We start from the raw sequence: 27,054 nt of genomic DNA, 5'->3' as shown, positions 1-27,054 counted from the left end.
ACTACAGGATTTCATGAAAGTTCCTGTGCCATTCGGATGATTTTGCTGAACAAAATAAAAATCTCATTTTCCTCATCATTTTTTCCTGTTATTTTCATAGATACCTCCCTTTGTTTTGCTATTAATTCCCGCAATTACTGCATGATTTGATAGCCGACATGCTCAAAAGAAGAAAATTGATGTTTCCTTTGAAAAATGGTTTTAATTAAAATTTTGGTACTATGGCTTCAATTATCACATGCCGACTTAGCAATTGCACTAATTTCAGTTTTGTGTTGGACATGATAACTTAATTACGATTAAACGCTAGGTTTTAGTAATTACCAATAAACCATATTCAGTCATTGCAGATCTAATCAGAACCAAGCATGACGAATTGCATTGAAAAAAACATCAAAAGGCAATAAATTGTCAGATAATACAATCGGTCATGTGATTTATTCTTGGACATGAATTAGATGGTGGAACAAATCAACTACTATAGTGGGAATTGAGGATTGTCGAAATATCCCAACACTGTTAAAAAGAGAGAGGGAAAACATGCCTGAGGGCCACAAGTCTTGGTAACTGAACACCCACCTCAAAGGGTCCATTCAGAGATCACCATCAGGAAAAGACAGAATACAATAATCTGTCCTGGAAAAAAGAACAGTGAATTGGATCTTGCTTGTTATATTATATTCAGGGTGGAAAATCATATATGGTTCCAAAGAAGAGTGTCATGGATAAAGGCTCTCTAACATATCTTCTCCAGATTTCTTAAATTGGTTCTTGAGAACAACCTTTCTTAATTTGTTATTAATTACAATTATTATGTTTGTCCAGGGTGGATTAGAAACCTAACTGCAATATCATCCAAAAGAAGATCAGGGATTAAGGTTCTCTTCTGGCTGTCTACCCCTTCACCATTCTTTATTGAGAACGGCTACCTACCCTCCCCACCATCCGGCTTCTCCTCCTCTCACCTCTTATCCACAGACCACATGCATTGAATGAGATAGGCCAGGAGACAACACTAGGATACAATAAGAAAGCTTACCCAACTTGACCCCAAAAAATATTTTACACGAGCTAACATGTGTCTGTAGTTTTCCCATTTTTTTTACACTTTTGTTATGCTTATCTTTACCATCCTGCCACGTAAAGCAATCATATAGAAAAAGAAATATAGGTAGCTCTGCAACAGAACGTAAAAAGAAAACTAAGAATCAGGAACAGAAGATGCTGTAATGTCAAGTTTTTTTTTTTTTTTTTTTTAAAAAACATAAATGGGAGGAATCCATGCAATTTTTATGAATAATCAGAGACATCTACTATTATTTGTTGTAATAATTATACAAAACAGAAAGAAGAGAAAATAAAGAGTCCCTCAAGATGCAAGCTCTTGATATTTCCTCCCTGATCTCCCTCTAACCTCTAAAGTTTAAAATTCTGAAATACTCCTTGCTCTATATCAATTCATCTTTAGGCTTCGGTAATCTAGCACTGCAGTGCTGAGGCAAAGGAAGCCATTACACTTGCACTCGTTGCTCTTCTGCAACCCCAAGCTGCAGCTGAAACAGAGGGTTCCCTCCCTCTTCACAGGCTCCAATGACTCTTGTTGGACGGGAGGGCCTATACAAAGCTCTAAATTAAGGTCTGGACACTTCAGCTGCTGCTGCCGCCATGTCGATGACTCCTCACTGCTGCTCCTCTCCTCATGTCCAAACCCAGCACCCTTCTCCTCTCTCCTCTCGAAGGAGATGGTTATGTTGGAAGAAGCATGCTCGTTGATCGGCCGATGGGTTGTCGGGTCTACTCCTCGACTCAAAAGCTTCCTTTTGATGTGAGTATTCCAGTGGTTCTTTATCTCGTTGTCTGTCCTTCCTGGCAGTCTTCCAGCTATCAGAGACCATCTGCACCAATTCATATATAAGATCGGGAAACCAACCATTCATGACATGGTATCAGGGAGAGAAAAAAAAATTTTTTTTTTTTTAATTTAAATTTTGTATGAAGAATTTTTATTATATGAGCAAGGTTGTGGTAATTAACTTACTTGTTACCAAGGAGGCTATGGAGCTTAATGATGAGCTCGTCTTCGTCTTCGGTGAAGTTGCCCCGCTTGAGGTCAGGACGGAGGTAATTGATCCATCGGAGGCGGCAGCTCTTGCCGCACCGGAGGAGGCCAGCGGCCTTGGGGAGGGAGCGCCAGCAGCCCTCGCCGTGGGCTCGGATGTGGGCGATGAGGCGCTCATCCTCCTCCTTAGTCCATGCCCCCTTGTTGGTGTGGGCTTTCTCGCAGCATGGAGACCTTCCCATGACTCTTTAGTGTTTTTTTTTACCCAACTTCCTCTCTCTTTCTCTCACTCACTCTTCCCTCTTCTATGCGTGCAGTGTAAGCTCTCTCTTGGAAGGGGGATGGGGATTTATAGGCGTTTGACTCCGGCTGAAAGGACCGGAAGGGGTAGGAGTTTGGGAGAGAGTTTTTCTAGAAGCGAGTTGGTGAGAAAAGGTTAGAAGGGGAGTGGCTGGTAGTTCTCCTCACCCCTCTCTTCCTCCGCCCAAGTCATGACATCATCACCTGTTACCAGTTAAAGAAGGCACAACCACATCAGTGGTGCCTACACCCTTTGGTAGGTGCAAAGTGAGGTTATAAGCAGTGGGGATGACTAGGCTTGATTCCCACTCTACTTTTTTGTGTTTTTTTTTTTTTTTTTTTTAAATACTCTACACCAGACTGTTCTTTACCATAATTTCATATACTTCTTATATTTTATTGTTTTGAGAAAGAAAAATATTATGGTTCAAGCGGTTGCACTCTTCCAGATGGGGGACTTAAGTTGGTGGCACATGTTAGGTATTATTTTCAGTTCGATTATATCCACAGCTGAGTTGGTGGACCAATTCAATTACAAGGCATCACATAAAAAAAAGTACATGTATTGCATTCCTTTCCAGTTTATTCATCTTCATGCATATTGTTTCATGATTAGATTAGTCCACTGGCAGCACAGATGATCTGATCCAACCAATAAGCACTCCACATATTGTTCCAAGCATTTAAAGCAAACAATTCTTATATCAATTTTTTAAAATGATCGAGGGCTATTGTTCTTAAAAAATAACATAGAACAAGTAATTGGCGGTTTGAGAAGCAGAAATAGACTAATAATCCAATGACGAGAGTTTTTGTATTTATTCAAGCTATAAAAATTGTACATGTATGTTGCAAGTGAAATAAGTCACAAAGCGACTACGACTCTCCAATTAATTATTTAAAACAAAAAATAAAGATAGTGACTATCATTTATTGAGATCACGAACATTCAATGAATCCATATATACTACGTCAACACCAAAAGACTTAATCAACTCAATCAACTAGTACCCTTTAAGAACTTTTGATTATTTATGCATGCTCTGATATGATATCCAATTAGTATGTTTGTCAAATATGGCGCCTCGTTTCTTCCCTTAGTGCGGGAGCCTGAACTAGGTACAATATATCAGTTAAATATATATAATCTGAGTTAGTTGTTATGATGAAAAGTTTTCATTTTATTGTACCATGCTTCTCATATATGGAGTTACCAAAGTCTAAACTGTTTTAGGATGTAAATTTGTAAAACAAGCAATATGCTGGGGGGAGAGAAGAAATATTTAATTAGGGGGGTGGGTGTCCGTATTGAGAATCTACATCCTAGGGAACAAAAGGTTAGGATGGCCTTGTCAAAATCCACGTGCACCGTCCAAAGCTAGGCTATGGTTTATTTGAAAAAGAAGAAATATCTTAAATATGCTCTTTAGGTATTGTAAGTGCAATGACCCATGGTGTGATACGCTTGATATTCTGAGTGTGTCTTCAACCCCATGATTCCAAAGCTTTTGCAATTGTGGTGTCTACTTCAGATTTAGTTCATTTTATCTAAAGTTTGGAGTGGGTTGGGTTGAGCCAACTTGATTTAAACTTGACCTAGACCAAAATCTGAATCTCTAGGTTGAGCTTGGCCCGCAAGCCTAAACGCATGCTTCAATTTTCAAGTTTGAGTCAAGATAGGCTAATGTGATTGGACTTAGCTGATCCAAAATTTACACGAAATATACAGTTGCACAAAAAATCTAAATTTGCTGTCTTCTAGCTTTGGAAATCGTCTCCTTCAGATGTAAATATTTTTTTTAATGAAAACAATCAGATGTAAATATAGTAAACTAGACCCTTGAATTTTTTTTTTTTGGCTTTTTGTGCTTTGAGATTAGGAGAGGCTCGTCCTCATCATCTTTCTACTCTTATATCTACCTTATCCTTGGGGTATATTTTAATTTCAAAACTAAAATGTATTTGCAGCATATATATGAGTCTTTGCAACACTAGTATTAACACACTTGAGGTCGGACACATCCATCCATAGACATGGGTAAATATTCATCTATATGATTAAGGTGGAGGAAGTTCAGAGGACTACTTGATCTCCCCATGGAGCGTATGCTGTAATTATGCCATCGAGATGTTTGCGAGTCCTAGATGTGGCCAAGGTGCCAAATGTAGCGAATGTTATCTTTAATGATTAAGTAGTCTAGATGGATGTTAAATCTACTACTCTGCTTCAGTACAAGTAAGGTAGGTATGGAATGTATTATGGAGGTTATAGAGAAGGGTGAGGAAATGGTGTGGTTGTGATGTTGGCTTTTTGGTAGAACATCATAGGTGTAGGTAATGTTTATGCATGATACAAAGGTGAAGTAAATCTATTGGATCATTTCATCCTCCAATATGAGTGTTGGACACAAATCCTAGGTTTGGGATGTCTAAGATCCATAGGCATGTGGTTGGGATGCTGTGCACATAGGCTTTCTATAAAGCGAATTGTTTTTAAGATTATAAGGGCTAAATATTACCTACCCTCGACAAGTTGACTCCAACTAAAATGGCAATAGATAGTACCATCCGAGCAAGTACTTGATGATTCTCAATTTTCATTTTATACTAGCCTATAATGCATGGTGAACTTTTGAGATACCAATGTCTTTTTCTTATTAATTTTTTTTTTTTTTTAAAAGAATTTTGAGATTCCAATCCTGTGCGATATCATCATTTCAAGTCAACATAATTCGGTATGGATCTCAAAGTCTATTACACATTGCAGGTGGGCCAAAGAGGACTAAGTAGTTTAAACACACATGAGAGCTACTCTACTGCTGTACAAAAAGGATGTTGTTCTAGAATGTGCAAGGGAAGGTGGAAAGGAGGAGGTTAGGGGGATGGTGTGGTTGAGGTGTGGGCTTTGGTTCACCTTCCACCTCTTCCCACATCCTTCTGGTGCAACTCTTTTAGTTGCTAGCAAGCAAGTGGGGGTCAGGGGAGGAGGAGGTTGGTTGGGCATTTTTATTGTTGTGCACTTTCCCAATGGAGACACAACATTCCCCACCACACATGGCCATTCTCCTATTTATCCACCAGACCACCACTCTCCTACCCTCCTTTTTGCTCCCCATGCCACATCTTATTCCAAATATATAATCTCCATTTCTTATGCTACACCCATGCCAGGAGAGGCATATTAACCCAACCACACCTCATGTTCTTTAGCTTCTACCTGCATGCATCAATACACTCTAAGAATTACCCAGAAATGGCCCTTCACCATCCATACCTAAACTTGACATGAAATCAATTAAAAAAAAAAAAAAAGAATCTAGTTAATGTGGTGGATGGGGGGTGGGGGTTGTGGAAATTTTGGGAGTTCATGAGCTCCACGCGGTCTTCAGTTGAGTCAAGTCCACGTAGAAGTCATCAATCATCAACGACTTCACCAAGTCTACAGATCCGTCTATCTCTGGAGTAATCGTTTTCTCGTTTGAGAAAATCTGGACTATATTACTTGATCAACGGCATCTGATTGACTGGTCTGGATCGAGGCTTAGACGGGGTCCTAGACTTTCCAGCTAAGTCCACATAATTCTTACCTAACCCAACTCAATGACAAAATTGGTTTTTAAGCTATGGAAAAATTAGCGGCATTTACATCATACTGACTCTGTTCCTAGTCATTTTAAGTCTACTCTCACCAAACTTGGGTGGAATTAGTGCGCATGAACGAAAACTTGTTTTATATACTTTGCCTTCTTTATCATGTTTATCTACTTAAAATGTTGATAAAAAAAAAATCCAATCGATCTCCTTTTTTCAAACTAATCAATTTCTGTCTTTGACCCAGCCGGGCCACTGGATTCATTTGCAACCCTAGTAATTGAGGCCACTCTAGGATGTTTTAACCATAACAAAGATGCATAAACTTATTTATGTTCCCCTCCATTAGAATATCCTAATCCTTGCACCCTTCATCAGACTTAACAATGGGAGTTATATTAGTAGAAATTAGAGCACATTTGGTTCGCGATAGGAATCAAAATAAAAATAGATTAGAATGGGAATCAGAATGGTCATATTTTTCGATGTATTTGATTTGTGACTGGACTAGAACCTGAGTCAGAATGGAATTTGAATCCTAGAAAAAAATATGATTGGGTCTTGGGAGAGTGAGATACATTCCTATTTTTTCTTGGAATCAGAATGCGAATGGGACTCGTCCCAATCAAACAGTCAGGATAAAAGTCATTCATTCGTATTCCCATTCCATAATTCAACCTTCTCCAACCAAACATGTCCTTGGTTTTTAACTACTTGAATATGGATGGTGAAATATGTCTATATCACGAAAGAGTCAAGCACAGGACCTCTATTGACTTTGTAGTTATTTGGTGAAAAACGAAATTGATGGTAAGATATGCTGCAACCTTTGTTCTGCATTTTGCACAACCTAAAAGTTGCAATTCTAGCCAAATCACTCTTTCGCCATCAAGAATCAGGCATAGTTAGCATAAGGATAAGCAAGTAGTAACTCTGAAGTTTGAGTTGATGAACAAAGATTGCTATGAGAATTTTGTGAATCAAAAACCATTCACACGTTGATATGCACCAAAGGTCATGCCCGTCTTTTGGAGCCCCATGTAAAAGGTTTTATCTCCCACATTAATTGATGCAATCCCACACCAATAGATGCAACCAGGGCCACGTTAACTGAACCCTGACCGAACGTTTAATGTTCCTTGGCTTGGGCCTCCATGATTCTGGGCCACGATGGACTTCCGCTGGTTACTGCCATTCCAACTCTAAAGATGGTTGGATTGGTAAATAGCGAAAGAGGAATTAAAAAATCAGTGCATCGTCTCATCCAGATTGAACTATATAACTACTATTTTTTAATATATATTTAATATTTATAATTTTATTTTTTTTATTTAAAATTTTGAATGACGAAGATATTCTTTTTATTCTAAAATAATTATGACATCCTGTATCGATATTATGACATCCAGTATTGAAATTATAACTTCCTGCACGGGATGTTATAATTTTTACAGAATATCATAATTTTGATAGAGATATTTTTATCATTAAAAAATTTCGTATAAATTTTTTAATGATAAAAATATTCTTTTTTCTTTATGACATCCTGTGAAAAAATTATGACATTCTGTGCAGGAAGTCATAATATCATCGCAGGATGCCATAATATCGATACAGAATGTCATATTTTTTTTTTTAAAAAAATATTTTTATTATTTAAAAATTTAAATAAAAAAATAAAATTATGAATATTAAATACATATTGAAAAATGATGACTACGTCGTCCAATCGAATAAGACAGTGCACCAGTCAGATTTTCTATGCCGCAGGCAGTGTACTGAGAATTTTTCTTGGTAAATAGAATTTAACACATACGATGCATATGCATTTTTAGAATATATATTTTACTAGATTTGGAGATATGCAAGGTATAAACTATTTTTTTAAAATAAAAAATGGACATGATTTCATCTATTTTTGCGTCTCCGTTTTGGAACACGAAAGAAATCTCTCTGTTGAATACATACTTCAAGAGTAAAAAGGAAGGGGAGGAAAATGGCATGGCAACTTTTTTTCTCTATTTTTTTTAGCATCAGGTTAAGCTCCTGGAAAACACTAGGGGAATTAAATTATGGAGGTTGGAGATTAGGGGTGCAGTTGAGCTAAGCTTGATCAAGCCTCGATCCAACCAAACTTGACTTGTATTTCACTTTGGGCTTGAGACTTGCGCGTACGCTTGATTTCTTTATCATTATTCCAAACTTGATCGTGCTTACTTTCACACAAAGCTGAACACAGGCCTATTGATAAACTTGATTATTCTAAGTCAAGCTAGAAGTCAATGCAAGCTTGATTGAAGGATGGTTCAAATCTGAATTAATATTTAATTATTTTAAAGTAAAATAAATTTTTAAGCTTATTGAAACAACTATAATATCGTGGACCAATAAATCGAATTATTAATATACATATATATATATAAGTATATGTATATATATATATATAGATATATACATATATACATACGTATACACACACATATGTATATATACACATATGTCTATATTCAAGTCTAATTGAGTTATTTTTGAGCGCTCCTAGCCTAATTTTAGTTTGGCTTGAATTAATTTTGAGCCTAGGTTGCTAGTTGGAGCTTGGATTTTTCAGCGTCAAACCAAGCCTAAACAAAGTTTTTTCTGGGCAGCACTTGAGCTGTTCCAATTGCTTAATGCTCCTAATTTCAGATTTGGAAGTTAAAGGCATGAAATCAACCTCCAAACTTTTAGCTTTATGTGAGGAGCTTTTAACCAGTCAAAATAGGTTACTAGCCAGTTGAGCTTTTGCTACGATCGAAGTCACCAATTAGCAAACCTACATCTTATGTAGATGGATTTGGTTTCTATACGTTGTTGTCCATGGAGGTCCGACACTCTCCTAAATAAATTAAATTTTAACTAATTTTGATAAATGCATCTACCGAGCAATGCTTGACATGGAGCGATTTTGGAAAGTTCCATATCAGCAATTTCGAAAGTAGATGTGTCCAACAAATAATGATTATACGTGACCACGGGGATCACCTCAAGAATTGAAATCATCCCCTAATATTTTTTATTTAATTAAAATATAAAATAAATAAATTAAATTAAAAAATATATTATGAATAAGGATTTGATCCATCGCGATATTGTTCACTCTGTTTCATGAGCCTCACAATTTCACATTTTAAAAGACATCTTATGTGAAATTTTTTTTTTCTTTTTATAAGTTCGAATCCGTTTGACTCACAATCGATGTAGGATTATTGATTCGAAAAATTTTATAATCAGCCGAATCTCAACCTCTTCTTGGTGCATCATTATTGTGGAAAAAAATTTGGTCCATCATGTGAGATATTATTCATTCTAATTTTTAGATCTCATAATTTTATTTTTTAAAATATATCTCATATAAGTTTTTTTTTTTATAAGTGTGAATTTATTTTGACACATAATAGACATGGGAAAGCTCATGTAAATGAAATAATTTTTATTATAAAAAAAAAAATTGTCCCTCGGACGTCCCAATGGAAAATCTTCCGAGCGTTGTTTCCAGGCCCGGAGGAAAATGTGACCGAAACCGATGTGGAATCTTATTATTTTATTATTTCCTTCTCTAAGTTTGTGCGGTCGTAAACTTGCTTCAAAACTCCGTGCAACCGGTTGAGGCGGTCAACCCAGTCGCCCACATGCATCCATCTCCAACGGCTAGTTTTCAAACGGCTCTCTCTCTCTCCAACGGTCGAGTGTTTCCAAATGCTCCTCTCACGATCCGTATTAACACCATGATCCCCTGAGCCAAATCCATCGCTCTCTGTTTCCTCTCTCTCTAATCCTCATCTTTCTCTCGCGCTCTCTCTCTGCTCTGCTTTTGACTTCCCAAGTAGTCCTTCTAAAGCAGAGAGAAGAGCAGAAGAAACTGATCCTGTTGCTCTCACAAAATCATCCCTTGGAGAACTGAAGCAGGCCGCAGACAGGGGGAAGATGATGCAAGACTCGTGGAACATCAATGCTCCCACCGGAATCCGGCCATCGAAATCAGCACCCTGCTCGCCTATTAAACCAATCGTAAGGCCAAGGCCCGACTCCTTCCACATCACCCACAAAGTTCCCCTAGGAGACACTCCCTATGTGAAGGCAAAACGGGTTCAGGTACACCTCCATTGTTCATCTGAACAAATTTGAGATGCAGATACCGGTTCTTCTAATTCCTTCTTTATTGTACCCTTCATTGTATCAGCTAGTTGAGAAGGACCCTGAGAAGGCAATTCCATTGTTTTGGGCTGCAATCAATGCCGGGGACCGGGTCGATAGCGCACTCAAGGATATGGCAATTGTGATGAAACAGCAGAATCGAGCGGAGGAAGCTATTGAAGCTATAAAGTCGCTGAGGAACCGGTGTTCGGATCAGGCGCAGGAGTCCCTAGATAACATTCTTTTGGATCTTTACAAGGTTTCTTACTAATTTCCACTCTTTTTTATTTTTACAATGATTTGATGACCAATAGACTAAATTCTAGACTTCATTGGAATGTTAACAGAGGTGTGGGAGATTGGATGATCAGATAGCTCTCTTGAAGCACAAGTTGCAACTTATCCAGCAAGGGCTGGCCTTCAATGGGAAGCGCACGAAGACGGCTCGGTCTCAAGGGAGGAAATTCCAAGTCTCTCTGGAGCAAGAAGCAACCAGACTTCTAGTGAGGACTCCCTTCCGTAATTCTTCGGTTATCATATCCAAAATTTCTTGATGGTGCTTTCTAGTTGGGCTTCTATGGGGCTAATCATATTGCATTGTTGCAGGGGAATCTAGGCTGGGCCCTGATGCAGAAGGAGAACTACATTGAGGCTGAGGCAGCCTACAGAAGAGCCCTTCTGATTGCTCCCGATAACAATAAGATGTGCAACCTGGGCATATGTTTGATGAAGCAAGGGCGGATTGCCGAGGCCAACGAGACCCTCAAACAGGTAAGGCCAGCAGTTGTTGATGGCCTAAGAGGAGCTGATTCCCATTTGAAAGCCTATGAGAGAGCTCAGGAGATGCTCCGCGATCTCGAGGCTAAACTCTCAGGTCACAATGCCAGGGATCAATTTGATAAAAATAGGCTCTTCGATGCATTCATCGGGTCTTCCTCGATATGGCAACCTCAACCTTGCATCGACTACCCAATGCCGCCACGAGAACACTTCGGTGATGAAAATGTCGATGTGACGAACAGAATAAGCACCAATGCGAAGCCTGAATTCTCATCAAACATTGCGCTCAACATCGATGCACCACCATTCTATTCGTCGAAGATGATGAGAGACCTGAACGTGGTCGATCATCCATCACACGATCCAATGGGTAATCTCAAGAGGACGAGGTCGGGCAATGTAATGGAGAAGTCCCTGCCACCGAGAGTGCCGGTGGAGAAAACAAAGGAAGAAGGCAACAGAAGGAAATCTCTCTTTGTGGGAGGGACAGATGATAAGTGGCCAGAATTGCCGGACAACAATGAGTTCAATGAGGCCATTGTGGCAGCAGTTCTAGCTCCCGTTCTTGAGGATAATAGTACGTCCACTGGTGCTGTTAAGACTGACGTTAATAACACAAGTCCAGCATTGAACGAGGGGAAAATGGGGAAGAGGCTCAGGATTTTCCAGGATATCACTCAGGCAGCTCCTCTAAGTGATAGGTTTCGTTAGGCCAGGCTTTAGGAAAAAGGGGAGTGTCTTCAATTGTCTTTGCTATTGAGCGAGTGGGTAGTAGGAAGGAGATGATCTTGTTCTCCCTGATCCCCTCACAATGGGAACTGTTTATTTAGAGCAGCATGGAAAATATGTTGTGCTTGCTTGTTTGGAATGATCATTGTAACAAAACTGACAGCTAATAACAATCAATTATTTTATTATTTTTTATCAGTTTATTGGTCTTACACTCATTTGCCGGGACTTGGCAGAACTTTATTTTTTTCAGTAAATTTGGAGTTTTACTGAACTGAAGCAGCAGTGCTGGTCTTCCTTAGTTTGTTCAAATTTCCTATTTTTTAATGTTCTTTTGCTTGGTGTTGCTGGCCGGGAATAATGTTTTTATTTGCTTGGATGTGTTGGTCTGGGATGGGCTTCTGACCAATATTCTGGGAGGTAATTTACTTTATTGTTCCGCTCTTCTGTTTATTTGATCTTTTCATTCAAACGAATCCAAATCTATTCCACTATTGTTGCAGGAAAAACCCACCGATCAAGACTAACCCTCCATTAAGATGCACCAAAGATGATATGGTAAGATCACATCAGATGTAGATCTAGAACCATCAATTTAGCCTGCTGCATGAATAAAGCCTGCACCCGACATCACAACTAAGAACCTCAATTTAGAGAAAGCGAAAGAGATTCCTTCCTTAATAAAAAAGTGAGAACGTAGTCTAATGGCCTGCAGAGCTAGTCCTAACAAACTCATAGATTCCAACTAGCAGCTTATGAGATCAATCTCTATATAAAAGATGTACAAAGAGGACCCTCAGGTAAATAAGCAAAAACACAAGCAACTCAAGAGAAAGGCAAGCCCTAAGGGAGAAGGAACGAGAACTCTCTCTACACTCCCATCTCTCGCTATCTTTTCTCTCTACTATTTTCAAAACTCCAGCTAAATTAAGCATCAGAAGATTTCTCATCGAAACACCATTGACGAGTGGGAACTTTCTTTGTAGATACTCTCCAATATTGTAGATCTCGAGCAGCGTCCAACTCCAACCACATAACACCTCTTCAAAGCCTTGCGGCAACAACTATTTTTTAACAACAAAGTATAACGATTGTGCGAATTACTCCTTTGATAAAATTAAGAAAGAAAAATGAAATGAGTAACATAATCTAAAATTTTCATCAGGGTCCCAAAATGGATTCTCGGAGCATTCGTCAAGAATAGTATCCTCAATTTTTCATAAATGATGGGTCCAATTGTAAGTAAAGTCTTTGTTAGGGAATTAAGTGCTCTAAATTCTCCACATCACTCTTTTTCTCCTAATACGAGTCACCATCTTCTTTCCAAAATTACTATTTCAAGTTTATTATCATGCATGTTGGGATAGATCTTAAACCTCTCTTATGGCGACCAAATTAGACCAAATGCTGTACAAGTATAGAGACCAACATCATACCTAGAAAATTAGCTTTTGATGTCCGATGAAAAGAAGGCATGCCATCATCAACAGAAGGAGGTATTTATTAACCATCAATCTTAGGTGCTGTTTGGTAGAGGATGATATTTCATATTAACTCAGTTATGTATGTTAGGAGATGTGATTATTTTATTTGGCTTTACAAAATCCTATCCAGTGATGAACAATCCAATGATAAATTAGATAATAGCATTACTACATTATGCAGTGGAGCGCAGATTCTTTGTGCTACCTGTTATGCATCATACCATGCGGTTATCGCACGCAATATCCATCGCACGATGGACAACTGCATGTGGTTGGGTGCAGTGTGCATCTGTTCATGATCGTCCATCGTGCAATGAATGGTGCGCATGATGTACCATAAAGGATCTACGCACTTGTTTAGTGATGCTATCACTGCAAATATCTTAGATGATAGCACATCACCAACTATTGGTAATGTGTGGAGATAATTTTGGGATAAAAATATCTGCAGTTAGTAAAATTTTAGATAAATTTGCCCTTGATAATTGAGGGGAACCCTCCTCATCTCTTTTTTCTCTAACCTTTTATCTTCAATAATACCTCGTCTCTTTTTTTCTCTGACATTTCATTTTCAATAACACTCCCTATAAAAAAATAAAGCTGATTTTTTTTTTCTGATCTTTCATCTTCAATAACACCTTCTATAAAAAAAAACCAGATTGATTTTCTGAACTCAAGACCTTTCATCTTCAAAATCTTCACCGACGACTTCTATTACCAATGGTTTCTCTAACGGCATCAATTAAGGTAAATGCTCTCTATCTTTCTCTCTCAGTCTTCCTCTCTCTCTCTTTCATTTTATAAATTTTGATGTATTAGTTTTTATTTTTTAGTTCTAAATGTATCATGAAATCAATATTTGCAATGATGGCAAAATTTTCTCGATCAAAATATTTACAAAAAGGAAATATTGACTCACCAACCTCAATTTACCAACCTACTACTATAGGAGCTAGGAATAAGTGGTATAAGTGCTGAGAAGAAGGCTGATCAAGAGAGTCGAAAAAAGAAGGTTGGTGAGCCCGCTCTTGAGGGTTTGGTGATTAGCAATGCCTACAAGAAAGGTAGGGAGGACTTCAAGAGAATTGCCGCTTTTTATGAAAAAAAGGGGGCTATTCGAGAAAGAGAAGATATAAAAAGAATTGATTTAATTTCTGAGATCCCAAAAATTGATGGCTTGCATGATGAAGAGATAGTAATTGCAAAAGAGGTTCTTTGCAAGGATAAGGGTACGTTAGATTACTTCTACAGCTTGCCACCTCCATTAAAAAAGTGCTACATAATGCAAATTCTTCAAAACCATCTTGTTATGCCATATACACTGACATTTGACTTTTAGCTGATGCTCATTTGATGTTCTTGCATTAATACTTTGTATTTGAGGCATACATGCCGTTAAACTTAGATAGAATATCTTGATGGCTTATTTTATGCCGTAGGAACTAGTATATATTGTGATATGGGATTACTTTTATCTAAACTTTAATTTATGATGCTATGTCTAATTGGATGCCTTTTATTTATTTTTATTGATATGTATGCATATTTATCTTGATTGACGGGTATGGTAAATTGGCATAGATGCTTTTTATTTATCTACTAGATGTCTATTTAGTTTTATTGGCAGGTTTAGTTAAATGATATGGATGTCTTTTATTTATTTATTAAATATCTATTATATTTTTATAGATAAATATGGTTAATTGGCATGGATGGATCATGCTAACCTTTTATACTTTTTTTCTCATTTTATTTTGATGGTTTAAATCATTCCTAATGGGTATCCCTAATATTGATGCTCAAAATTAGCTAAACCTAGTCAAACCCGATTATATATAATATTATTGTAGTATCATTTTAATAGCCTAATCAAAATGAATATCTATAACAACAATAATAATAATAAATATTATTATTTATTATTACTATTATATTTTTTGTGAGAAGTTATGAATAAAGAATGTTTAATCAAATAGTAGAGTAATTATTACATACTAATTTGTAAGGATATTTATGATATTTTATATATTATCACTACCATTATTTGATGATATATCAAAGACAGTAAAATTTTATTTTTAGTGATATATTAAATACAGTGGTCATATATTAACTCAGTATTTGTACATCACTATAGTGATCACATCATTAGTGATATACCAAATAGTACTTTAGTGGAAAGAGCTCTACATCTAAGGTTTGTTAGGAAGTAGAAGTAATCTACTTAAGGTAGTGTTTGATGATCCAAATGCGATCACCACAATGATCCAAGATCATTGATGATTTGAATCCTGTGGTGATTTGATAACCAATGATCTAAGATCACGGTATTTGATAGGCTATAATTTAATAATTAAAGATCTTCAATATCTATAAGTAACATATTTGATATTCTATGAAAATCCAAGATCACTAATTATATAATACCAAAACTATCCATAATATATTTCATAAAAATATACTTATTAATCATATATAATATATTATAAATAAAATATTATCATGTATTATAACATATTAATAATTAATAAATTCTATAAAAATATATTTATTAATCCTATAAATTATTAATCCTAAAAAAATATATTAACTATTATTATAGAATTAATATTTTTATTTATACTTATAATATATTATTTATTAATATGAATATTTATTTTGATAAAAAAATTAAAGTAAATTAAAGTAATATATTAAATATTTTATTATATAAATATAAAGTACAATAAGATATTTTTACTCCAATTTCAAATTATCATTAAATCATAATATAACAATAATATGATTAATAATATATTATCATGTAATATATGTCATAAATATAATATAATATTATATATACAATTGATATAATATATTAATGTTATATTGATATACCATTTATTTTACTAGACTAAAGAATATTTTTGTCTTATGTTTCAGTCTAAGATCACTGTCTGGAGGTGATCTTGAATTTTTGATTTCGAGGACGGATATCCTATCACTAGATTGGGGATAATTTGAAAAGTGGGGATGATTTGAAATCACCGTCACTAGGATCATCATTATGTAATCAAATGCGATGATTTTATCATCTCCACCTATATCACTTTTTATCTTGGATGGATCACCCCGTACCAAATGCCCCTTGAGTATTTACATTATCATCGTTAGAAAAGGCTATAAAGCACCATTGTCTTGTCCATCATGATGAAATGATTCATGACAGGCAGGTGCCAAATTCATGGCAAAAGTGTTGTAGATTGATTACATGGCTAATTCTAAGTTACAACTAAGAAAATAGAATATTGAATTTTTGGCTAAATTAGGACTCCATTGGACATTGTTGCAGGTGGTAGAGCTTCTATCCATATAACTATGGACAATAGAGATTTTGCTATTAGAGTTTTAAATAAAAATCTAGTTACTATTTGATAATTGCATTTTTAAAGTACCATACAATTTTTACATTTATTTGGTAACCAAATGAAAAATGATTTTAATATGAGGAAATGATAATAAAGAATATTATATAACTCTTTTAATTGTCTAACTATCAGCAATTATTATTATAATATATTCTTATTTTACAAATTATTTATTTTGATATTTGATCTAAATAAGTAAGAAATTTTTATATTTATTTAAATACAATAATATTTTTATAATATTAGTATACTACAATAATAGTCATTTATGTAAGAAAAAAGGCATTTTTCTCTTTTTCTCCAATATGGTAATATTATGTTATTATAATGTAGATATTATGCTATTATTATATAGATATAATAAAATAATGATAATAATAATATAATATTATATTGTATTATTATTATACTGTATGATCAAAAACTATTATTATAATCTAACTTATAAAATATTTTTTTTACTTTAATCTAAATATTATAACAAATAATGTAATCATTTTCAAGGATCATTATCAAGTAGTAAAAAATATTGTAATAACAAACCAGATAGCTTTTAATTTAATAGCAACACAAATGTTTAACTTTGTTCCATATTCCTTTTTTTTCTCTTATTGTTTCTCAATCTCCAAAAAATGATGGGAGAAGAGATCCTCCCATTATTATGATATTCAAATTCAAAATCTTTAATTGCATAATCATGATAATAAAAAGATACAAACTTAAATAATTATGATAATAAAAAAATATTTTAATTGATATTAGAAAAAATGCGATCCAAACTTGACCGAAGACCTCTTGGATAAGCTTAAAAAGAAAAATCGCTCCCCAACCCAAAAACTCCAAATTAGAGCTTTTTTTGTAGGATGCCTTTTTTATTTTGAAACCTTAAAAGGTTTTTTCAAAATTTTTAAGAACAATCATCTTAAAAAGGCTCCCAGTCCTACAAGAAGTGCGACCCTCCAAAAGTAAAACCGCACGATCCCGAACAGGTCATCAAAATAAGCCCATAACTAGAGCTCCCCAAGTGTTGCTCTGAAAGGTTTCACTACTTCAGTGAATAAGTTAATCAGGCTAGTACCGCAAATTTTGGCATGCAAAATTAGCATTCATATATTTCTTCAGCAGCTCAACCAATGGCCAAGCCGGAGCAGCAGCTGAGCTCATTTCGCCAGATGGTTCATCAATTACCCACCAATCCAAAAATTCCTGTATTATCAAGTGGCATAGCTGTACCCATGGCAAGATGACCGGGTTCCTCGATGTCTCACCTAATCACTTATACAGTAATATATTTTGATCCTGAAAATAACCAGTCACGCTAACTATAAAAAAGTCAGTAATGTCTAGATTGTTGAAATTTTTCTTAAAGAACAGCTCAGCTGTATCTCTGATTGGGTTGCAACCAATCAGAACAAAAGGTATCTAATAATTCATGAGTATTCCCATAAGATGCAGCCACAGCAGAGCAGACTATGGCTGGTCGCACATTATGATCTCAGTTGCAGTCTCTCTCTCTTTCTGCTTTTATCTGATTATATTTAACTGAGTGTCCAGACTAGAAATAAGCCAGATCTAACTACTTATTTGCTCCTCCTAGAAGCTTCATAGAGGTAACTCAGGATCACCACACCTGCAGCAACGACCACTCCAAATGCACTTTGAGCTAATACAGTACTGGTCTTTACATCTGCTTTGGTGGCTGAACCAGTGCGACGTGGAGCGAAGCCCAGCTCTGAGAGCTTCTTGTGTGATTCTGCATAGTCTTTGAAGAAGAGGTCCTCATCCTGCCAAAGTCAATGGTGTCAGCGTGAAACATGTTCTGGGGTTACAAGTACCGAATGTGAAGAAATCACCATACTTAAAGCCTAACTGCCAAATCATAAATGCGGTGTATTAAGAATGTGATCACCAATCGTATTTCTATTGAGCAACAAATAAGTTTTGCAAATGGAAGACCAAGCCACCAATAGTACCTACCTTAGCGTATAGCTCAACATAGTGCCTAAACGCAGGATCCTCCAACAGAGCTCTGTCAGTTGGAAGCTTCAGAAGTCCCTCTGTTTCCCCCTTCAACAGTTCTCTGACACATCATACAAACAAAACTTAATCTGTTTCCCCCTTTTCACCACAATGAGGAACAAAGCCAAAATAGGAAATGAAACGTGACCTTGTTTTATGATAGTCTTACACAAAATAGGAGTTGTCAAATTTCAGAGGTTCATTTGTCCAGGCACCTTCAAATCCTGACCTCTCGGGATGAGCCCTTCCCTTTAAGAGGAAAAGCAAATATGAATTGTGAGGTATTTTTATTCAATCATGAAGTGTGTGGCTGCTGTATGACAAAATTGATACCAGAGTATGGCCACCAGATAATGCCACAATATCCTTGTCTGAAAGGCCCATCCGGTAAAAGATGTCCCTCAGATGCGGTGCACCTAAAGCCAAGCAAAAATTTTATAAATGCTAATGTCAGCAGATCAATTAACATGAAGAATAAAATATAATGCATCTTAAGGAAACAAACTATACTTGCTACCAGTATCATGACAAATTGAAGGAATCTTGCAAACTCTTCCAACAGTTAATGGGTGATACCTAGCCAACTAAATATTTGCTTTTGGTCACCTATACTGGATGGTTTGAGATGGTTTGACATTGTCCAAGAATATCCAAACATAGTTAGCACCTAATATTCACGAACAAGATAAGCTTATAACAGACGAGATTGGTTCAGAATATGCAAGCATAAAACCATCTAATATTCACAAATAAGCATAAACCAGCAACAAGCTTTTTGGATCTGTGCACTGAAATGACGCACATGAACTCCTGCATTTAGTTTTGCAATATGTTGATGCGTCATAGCATCCACTGAACAAGAAAAGAACACCTAGAAGGCATAAACTCTAGGCACAGAGAAGGTTGCACAGAGGGCACAGATCCCTTGCGGTGCCACCCAGCACCGCAGGGTGCAGTGCACTCATGGATGCATCTATCGCAGGATGGAGAGCCGCGCATGAGTGCGTGCAGTGTGCATCGCACGTTGTTTAATAGTAGTCCATCCTGCCATGGATGGCATCCACGGATGCACCATACCCTGCGGTGCCACAGGGATCCATGCTCTTGCACAAATAGTTGACAAGGATTTACGCAGGATTTGGTCCTGCATGGTATAAGCAGCAGCGCAACCTGCTGGAGAAAGCAATAAATGTAAATCAAAGAGACATTCAGTTGCACATTTCTTCAGGCAACTATTCTTTATGCACATTTCCTAAAAGAATCATTCTTTATGCACAATGTTAGAGGTTGGTTTGAATACTGGCAAGAAAGAAGTCAATAGATATCAGGTCAAAGTGATTGCAGTGAACCTTGCTTAGCATCAGGAAGACGTCCTTCTTTTGGGCAAACTGATGAATCCTGACACACAGAAACAAGCAATTATCAATATGTAATTGATAGGTAGCCGGGTATTTCCAAAGAAAGGTCATTTCATGTACCCGTCTGCCTGGGACAAAGTCAACCGTTGGTCCTCCAGTAACTTCAACTGCAACCACTCCAGCAAGCTGATTAAGAAAACATTCATGACGAATTGACTCACATTAATCATTTATATCACAATAAAATGAAAATGCAAAGCATAAATGAGAGCTTTTGCCTCAGCCTTATGGATATTGAATCAACTTCCATCATTTATTCTGATCATCATAACAACCTTTTCCAATAGATAATCATTCTCTGAGGTAAAGCAAAATAAGAATGTCTACTCCTAAAAACACTAAAATGCAAGTAGTAAATTAGTGGACATAAAAATGGGTATCAAAAACTGCACTAATAAATTTGCATGAGTAACAATAACCTTTGCCCAATTAAACAACATAGTCTAGATTCTTTTGGGTAAAAAAATTCACTAGCAAAACTTGCATGTGATTTCTGAAAATTGCCCATTGTACCACAAATCAATTATTTTCTGCTACAGCAATACTCCAGTTCAGAAACTGAGTGGATCTTCACTAAAGCACTGTTTCATTGTCTGGTTTCTCCAAAACAGGTTAACAACAAAATCAAAACACATGTTTGGTTGCTTTCCATAAAACTTGAAAATTGAATTTTATGAAAGCAGCTTACACCTTCTTTTTATAAACAATGACTATTAAAAGGGGATAAGCTATATTTCATAAAAATGTTTACATAGGTAAATTTAGTGTTATCCAAACAGCCTCTAAGTACATAAGAACTGTTACAAGAAATAAATCAATAAAATAAAATTTTTCTTTTTGCATCAGAAATATAATAATTAGCATATAAAAAGAATCTCTGTATGTCAAACCATTTCTTGAAATTTTGTAAAAAAGTCAGATAATTTGAAACCACAGCAGTTGAGTTCTCCATCCTAGTATCTAAAATATGTGGTTCAATGCTTTTTTTATGCTCAATGTATGTTTTCAACATTTTGCCTATTGATACGTCATCAAAATGAGAAATATGATACATCTCCTGTACTTCAAATTTGACTAAAAAGGTTGTTAATACTCAAGAAATAATATGATATTAAATAAGCAACTCCCATATCCTTGGTGAATTTGAATGTGAAGCAACAAAACTTCAAGTTCGCATAAAACTAGAAATACAGGAAGCTAGATCTATACTATAATTACCTGATAAAGGTCTGCATATGTAATCTTTGGATGTTTCACCTTCACTGCCTCTAATAACAATAAAAAAAATAAAATTAGAGAAAAAGAACACAAGGTAATAGTACTACAGTATTTTAATCAGGTTTTGGTTGCATGTGAAAAAGTATATTTAACTGTTGTGAAATGCAGATAGTCGAAATAGATATTCTATTAAATTGAAAAGGACAGAGATATTGCCAGAGCCGGCTATGTTGTTCCCACAGGGATGAAAAGTATATTGATTATTATGCCCTCTTGTGCAATACACCATCGAAAATATAGTTGAGGACAAAATGATCAATTAATAGTTGATTGCTTTGGAAACAACAATACTAGTGGCAATATCACCACCCAATTGAAAAAGAATGCCATTAAGCTACCAGAAGATACGCTATGTTAGACAACACCCCATGAATATTCAGCATTTGTGCCTGAACAAACTATTATAATTGCCATATATTATAACTAATAAAAAAAGGCAGAAGGATTTGATCAAATAGACGTAAGAACTAAAGACTTCTATAAGAGATGTCAAAGTTGGGACAATTTGATCATAGGTTAGAGGTCTTGACATCCATGTTTTGGGTTGGCACACGTTTTATATGCTCTAGATCACCTTCCATGGGTTTCATCTTCATTAGGAGTCCTTCATTACTGAACACAACCAAAGTTACCCCCAGATAAGACAAATCTCTCTCTCTCTCTCTCTCTCTCTCTGACACATGCATGCATACACAAATGCATGTGCATACACATACTGGTGATAAACCTACATGAAATTAGGTGAAAACCACCTCAAAAGTTAACCACACCCTTCCTATGGGATCTTGAATAAATTAAATAAGAAATCCACTTAAAGAGAAGATGCATGTCACTCAAACTGCATGTAACCACCTTTTGCCTGCACACAAGTGCAAGCACCTTTCACCTTGTGTTGTTACATGCATTACATGGTAATCTTATTTACAACATTAAAAAGCTCAGTTCCTCAAAAATTTTTGCTTTTGTTATTCTTTTAAGTAGAACAATGACAAAACAGACCAACATCATATGGTTCTTTGTGACATTGCTTATCAGATGCATGATCGTACATTTGTGATGTTAATGCCACCACAACAAAGCATGCAGTGTGCCAGTGGGACATATTAGGAATGAAGTTATCATAGTTCCACATCAAGAACCAATTAGGCAACACAATTACCAGTCACAAAGTTTTAAAATTATGATGCAAATCCATATACTTGTTGAACCACAGTATGCAAAACTTGAATGTATATTTGGTGCTGTTTAAAGTTTATAACTTTTGATAAGTAAGATAAGGTAGCTTAAATAAACCTGCTTCAGGCTACTACAATTGCAGAGCAGCTTCATATCCATTTAAGACCAAGTTCTTGTTGCAATTAAAACACATTTGTCAGTCTGACAGTAGGCCATTCTTGGGCATGTCTCATACTTTCTGACAGTGCAAACAAAAATATACAAAAACCATTATTCATGTTTCATTTCTTACTAAAGTTAGAAACAGGAAATAATTAGACACATGGAGAGGCAGAAAGTAGATGTTCTGATGCACCTAGTGAGGACGCTAATCTTGCTCATTAGCAAGTGATTATTGCATATGGAGATTTATGAAGGGTTTGTGATGTTATAAAGGTGAAAGACTTATAAGAGGTGGCTAAGAATTGAAGGTGGAAAACCAGTAAGTTGCTGTAAGAGAGACCAGTAAAACAGCAGGAATTTGAGGATAAAGAGCAAATATGATCCCCAATATGAGACCTTGATCAAGACCAAGTCCCTTGCATGCCTATTTAATTTTTTCCCTTTTATTGAGAAACCTTCCTTGTCGAAATAATTAAAGATTAAAACAAATTTTACTATATGATTATGATGTTTTACCAGAAAACATAAATATTCTCACATACATGTCACAAGACTTCCAGAACATCAGCAATAATAAGATGAACATCCACTCATGTCTTTTTTCCCTTATTTCAAGTAGGAAGAGTTGAAATCTTGAGTTAAAAGGATAAATTGGATGTCTCATAAGCAGCACAGATTGAAACCTTGAATTAAAGTTAACGGTAGTTTCACTTCTTTTTTTCATTTTTTTCCCCCTACAACTTATTGATATCTTCCTGCTACCCTTAATATTAGATCTTACAAGAAACCTGTTCTTAACCTGCAATCTGTCACAAAATTCCTTCCCATCCATTCCACAACTAATTCATACCACATTGTTTTCTTATCCTTGGAGCACCTACAAGCCTAGAAGTTCAAAAGAAGGCCATAATATCATATATAGATTTGTGCTGTGAGCTATTTTTCTGAAAATTTTTCCGTTCTCAAAAGAAAAGCCAAACAGCAGTCAACAAAATCCTCATTATTTTACCAGAACAAGAAGTGAGTTAAGAAAGAAACTCCACAAGAGAAACACTTCATTAATTATTAAACATTAAAATGAAGTGTCAAATGGAAGAAGAGTTCCAGATTATTATAGGTAAACAGGTCTCTCAACTAAGTATTCTCAATAGGACCACTAGAAGATCTATCCAAAGCCATCCAATTCAATTAACAAACCACCACCAAAATAGAACTCTCCACTGACCTCAAGAGGAGGCCACCTCCTGATATGCCCGAAAACTCATTAATGTCGGGAATTTTTCAATTGTGTCAGCCATAGTAATAAAGAAACATGGAACTGAAAAGGCTATAAGTTTTGCATTTAGAAAGAGTTCAACAGTGCCAACATAGGTAGGCCTAGCAAGCAAGTCGGTTATGGACTAAGCAACACTTATTCAACTCTTCATCACTGCCTTCTGGGTAATTCCTATGGGAATTGTATGCTTGAGGGCATCTGTTCATGCATTGTACAGGTGGGGAGCATTTTGTGAGCCTTCCTGATGATTGCAGATACGTCTGGTGGGGTCCCCAGGGGCATCATCCAGAAAAGCTTTAACATCACATGCTTCATTATTTCTTCTTCACCGATGCACCAATATTGCAGTAAATTATGGAATACATGCAAGAGCCTCCTTTTGCTCATGTTTCACCATCAACTTTAGATTTCACGTATGAGGATATCATCAGGCCCTAATAGAAAAGAACCCAGCAAAGCATGAGCCAAAGGGAAGACTTCCGTATCATACTCGCAAGTAATTGTTTGGTGGTGTATGTTACCCTTGAAAATTATATATTTGAGTTTTCATTACTTGAAAAATAGCTGAAATATCTATCAGCCATAAGATACAGCCTTTTATTTGAGAAGGCAAAAAAAAATCGTTAATGGTGTAATTTCCCCTTTAATATGCTTTAAATAAACAATGACTAGAAGACTCATCGAACATAGGACACATTCCTGTCCGTGAAGATGTGAATAAACCCATAATAGTAGCAGTTAAGTAGCTGCAGACAACCCAAAAATACATTCAGTTTCAAGATACCTGCCTATTACCAGAAAAAAGAGGAAAAGCAAGCAAAGGTCAAGGTCTTGATCTGGTTGAAGCAATAGTGGCAGCATCAGCAAGATGATACCCTATTGCTTGCAGGTGTCTCCATTAGAAACTAATGTTACTTGTAGGTAATTAAAGAAAGACCGAACCTGCTAGAAAACAAGAATAGAGGATTTTTTTCAAAAGGTTTGAACAAAAGTTGACCTCATATTCCCTATAAAATTTTATCAACTCCTATCCCTAAGGCATTAGCACTCCAAAAAAAAAAAAGCAATACAAGTGTCCCCCCCACCCCCCTCTCTCTGTGCTAAACAGCTCGTCTCTTTTTAAAACCATGTCCCACAGCAAGTGGATCTGAAAATGCATGCTGAACTGCATGATCTTTGTGCTTTATTTTTCTTTCCAAATTTTTCTCTTTGGTAATCTTGATTAGTATTGAAACTTCCTTTATGCTATTCAAGTCAAAAAAATATAAATGGATGAAAGGAGGCAGAGACCAAAAAAAAACAAAGCAAGAAGGAAAAGGAAAATATTCAGGTTTCTATTGACAGAATTGGAATAGGGCTAAAACGACATGTGGACTTCACATTAATGGTCTAGGTCTCTTAGTAGAAATTGCAGACATATATCAAAGTTGATGCCTGATTTGTGGCCAACCCAATTTCTTTGGCGGGCAATTGAGACAATATTTCATCATTCTTACTTAATAAATAAGCCTGACAATAAACCTTTACAATGACAATAATCAAGCAGTTGAATAGCAAGCAATAAGTATCGAGTATTATTGAATAGAATATTTTTCTTTATGTAAGATGTGTCCAGGAAACGTAAAGGGGCATACCACAAAGATCTATAGCTATTTTTAAGCCAGCATTAGAACCATGGGTGTACTCTTCCTCGTGCCTAATTGAACCATTCGGGCCACCAGTTTTTGTGTTAACATCATAGGTACCAGCATCATGCCATCTGGAAGGAAAAAGAAAGAAAGATACGCGAAGTGTCACAGTGCGCATGATGTGTAACTATATTCAAATCTCACAGAGAAGGTGCCCTTAAAGAATATTTAGCACAGGTAATCTGATAGAGAATCAGATTGTCATGACATAGAAGACTTACTATATCCAAATCAAATCATGAAACCACAAGAGAACTTGCAATGGACACACAAACTCAGAAAACAACAGAGGATAGGATGGAATTCATGAAAACATCAGTAAAAATCTCAAAAGTTGAAGAGGCTCAATGAAAAGTACAAGAAGAATCAGTAATAGGCGGAGCAAAATACATAATCTACTATAAATATGACAATAGCACATCCGATTTTTTTTTTTTCCTTTTCTTCTGAGTATTAGATACTCTCCTGCAAATGTCGATGATATTTAATTTCCCACTATTTGCTCTTTTTAGATTTTTTTTCTCAAAAAAGAGAAGTCAACAAAAACAAAAATAGTGATGGATAGGTTGTCACCAAGCCTGCTCTTGTACCTTAAAAACATGAACTGCAAGTAGATTTCCAATTTTTCTATGATTCCACGAAGATAACAACTTTATATCTCCAGCTTCATTGATGCTAGAAGTTACAGCGTCGCCAACCCCTCGACATGCATCGATCCAGCCAAGGAAAAAAAATGATGAAATTTCATTTGAACAAATCTTTAAAAATCAACAGCAGATTCACGTAACAAGAACCCAATCCCCACAAAAATCAGGTTCCAAGCGACCAGAAATACCGAAAATTCAGATCAAAAATCCATAAATTCGATCAGGACAAGGAGAACAACTTCAGCACCAAAAATCAGATAAAATCCAAGAATAGAATCAGAGCATAACCGATCGAGAGGATTGAGTGAGGGAAAATACAACGCTGCATGCAACAATTGCGTCACTAGAGAAGCCGAGCTACGACAGATCGATTGGAGAAGATGGGGGACGGAACTCACGCGAGGCGGAGCATGATGGGAGCGCAGTTCTTGCTGGCGATGAGGGCTCGGAGGTCTCTGCGTGCCTTCTCGATCTCCTTGAGGTACTCCGCGTCCACCACCGGAGCTGCCATTTTCTCCTACTGCGGAAACCTCTCTTGCTCAAAGATGATGGAGAGAGTTCTGGGAGAGATGGGAACGGTGAGACGATGAGATATGGTTTTATTGGCTGCTCGCCTTCCGATATAGATGCGTTGAACTGAGCCGCGCACCACTGGATGATATTACCACCCTCGACTAAGATGACAAATCCTCTGAAGAAGTCCAGGTTTGCCATATAATTTGAGATAATCTTTTGATCTTATTTTATGCCAGGATCTGTGCTTTTGTAGATAAATATTATAAAAAAATTATCAATTTTTTTACTAACTAACTTATTCATATTTTTATATTTTTTAAATAAAAATAAAAATAATATAAATATTATTTA

At 36.1% G+C, this 27,054-nt stretch overlaps 3 protein-coding genes across 3 annotated transcripts; 1 reads left to right on the top strand and 2 right to left on the bottom strand.

The window, feature by feature from the left end:
* Positions 1–1,287: 1,287 nt before the first annotated feature.
* LOC105055088 (MYB31 transcription factor31) lies at positions 1,288–2,431 on the bottom strand. Its single transcript, XM_010936799.4, has 2 exons — positions 2,039–2,431; positions 1,288–1,895 (listed from the first exon to the last, which is right to left on the bottom strand). The coding sequence occupies exons 1-2, from the start codon at positions 2,299–2,301 to the stop codon at positions 1,454–1,456; spliced, it is 705 nt and encodes a 234-aa protein (XP_010935101.1). The 5' UTR covers positions 2,302–2,431; the 3' UTR covers positions 1,288–1,453.
* A 7,285-nt stretch (positions 2,432–9,716) lies between these two features.
* LOC105055089 (protein POLLENLESS 3-LIKE 2) lies at positions 9,717–11,828 on the top strand. The gene is made up of 4 exons (XM_010936800.4): positions 9,717–10,081; positions 10,170–10,382; positions 10,471–10,626; positions 10,730–11,828. The coding sequence occupies exons 1-4, from the start codon at positions 9,914–9,916 to the stop codon at positions 11,612–11,614; spliced, it is 1,422 nt and encodes a 473-aa protein (XP_010935102.1). The 5' UTR covers positions 9,717–9,913; the 3' UTR covers positions 11,615–11,828.
* Positions 11,829–17,846: 6,018 nt separating this feature from the next.
* On the bottom strand, positions 17,847–26,813 carry LOC105055090 (probable L-ascorbate peroxidase 4, peroxisomal). Its single transcript, XM_010936801.4, has 9 exons — positions 26,586–26,813; positions 25,487–25,611; positions 21,179–21,228; positions 20,021–20,086; positions 19,892–19,940; positions 18,876–18,958; positions 18,712–18,791; positions 18,501–18,603; positions 17,847–18,307 (listed from the first exon to the last, which is right to left on the bottom strand). Exons 1-9 carry the CDS (start codon positions 26,696–26,698, stop codon positions 18,104–18,106), a joined length of 873 nt encoding a protein of 290 aa, XP_010935103.1. The 5' UTR covers positions 26,699–26,813; the 3' UTR covers positions 17,847–18,103.
* Positions 26,814–27,054: the final 241 nt, after the last annotated feature.

Source organism: Elaeis guineensis, chromosome 12 (genome assembly GCF_000442705.2).
Source record: "Elaeis guineensis isolate ETL-2024a chromosome 12, EG11, whole genome shotgun sequence".
Classification (NCBI taxonomy): Eukaryota; Viridiplantae; Streptophyta; class Magnoliopsida; order Arecales; family Arecaceae; genus Elaeis; species Elaeis guineensis.
Note: the sequence above shows the minus strand (reverse complement) of the source record. Positions and strands in the feature narration are given on the sequence as shown.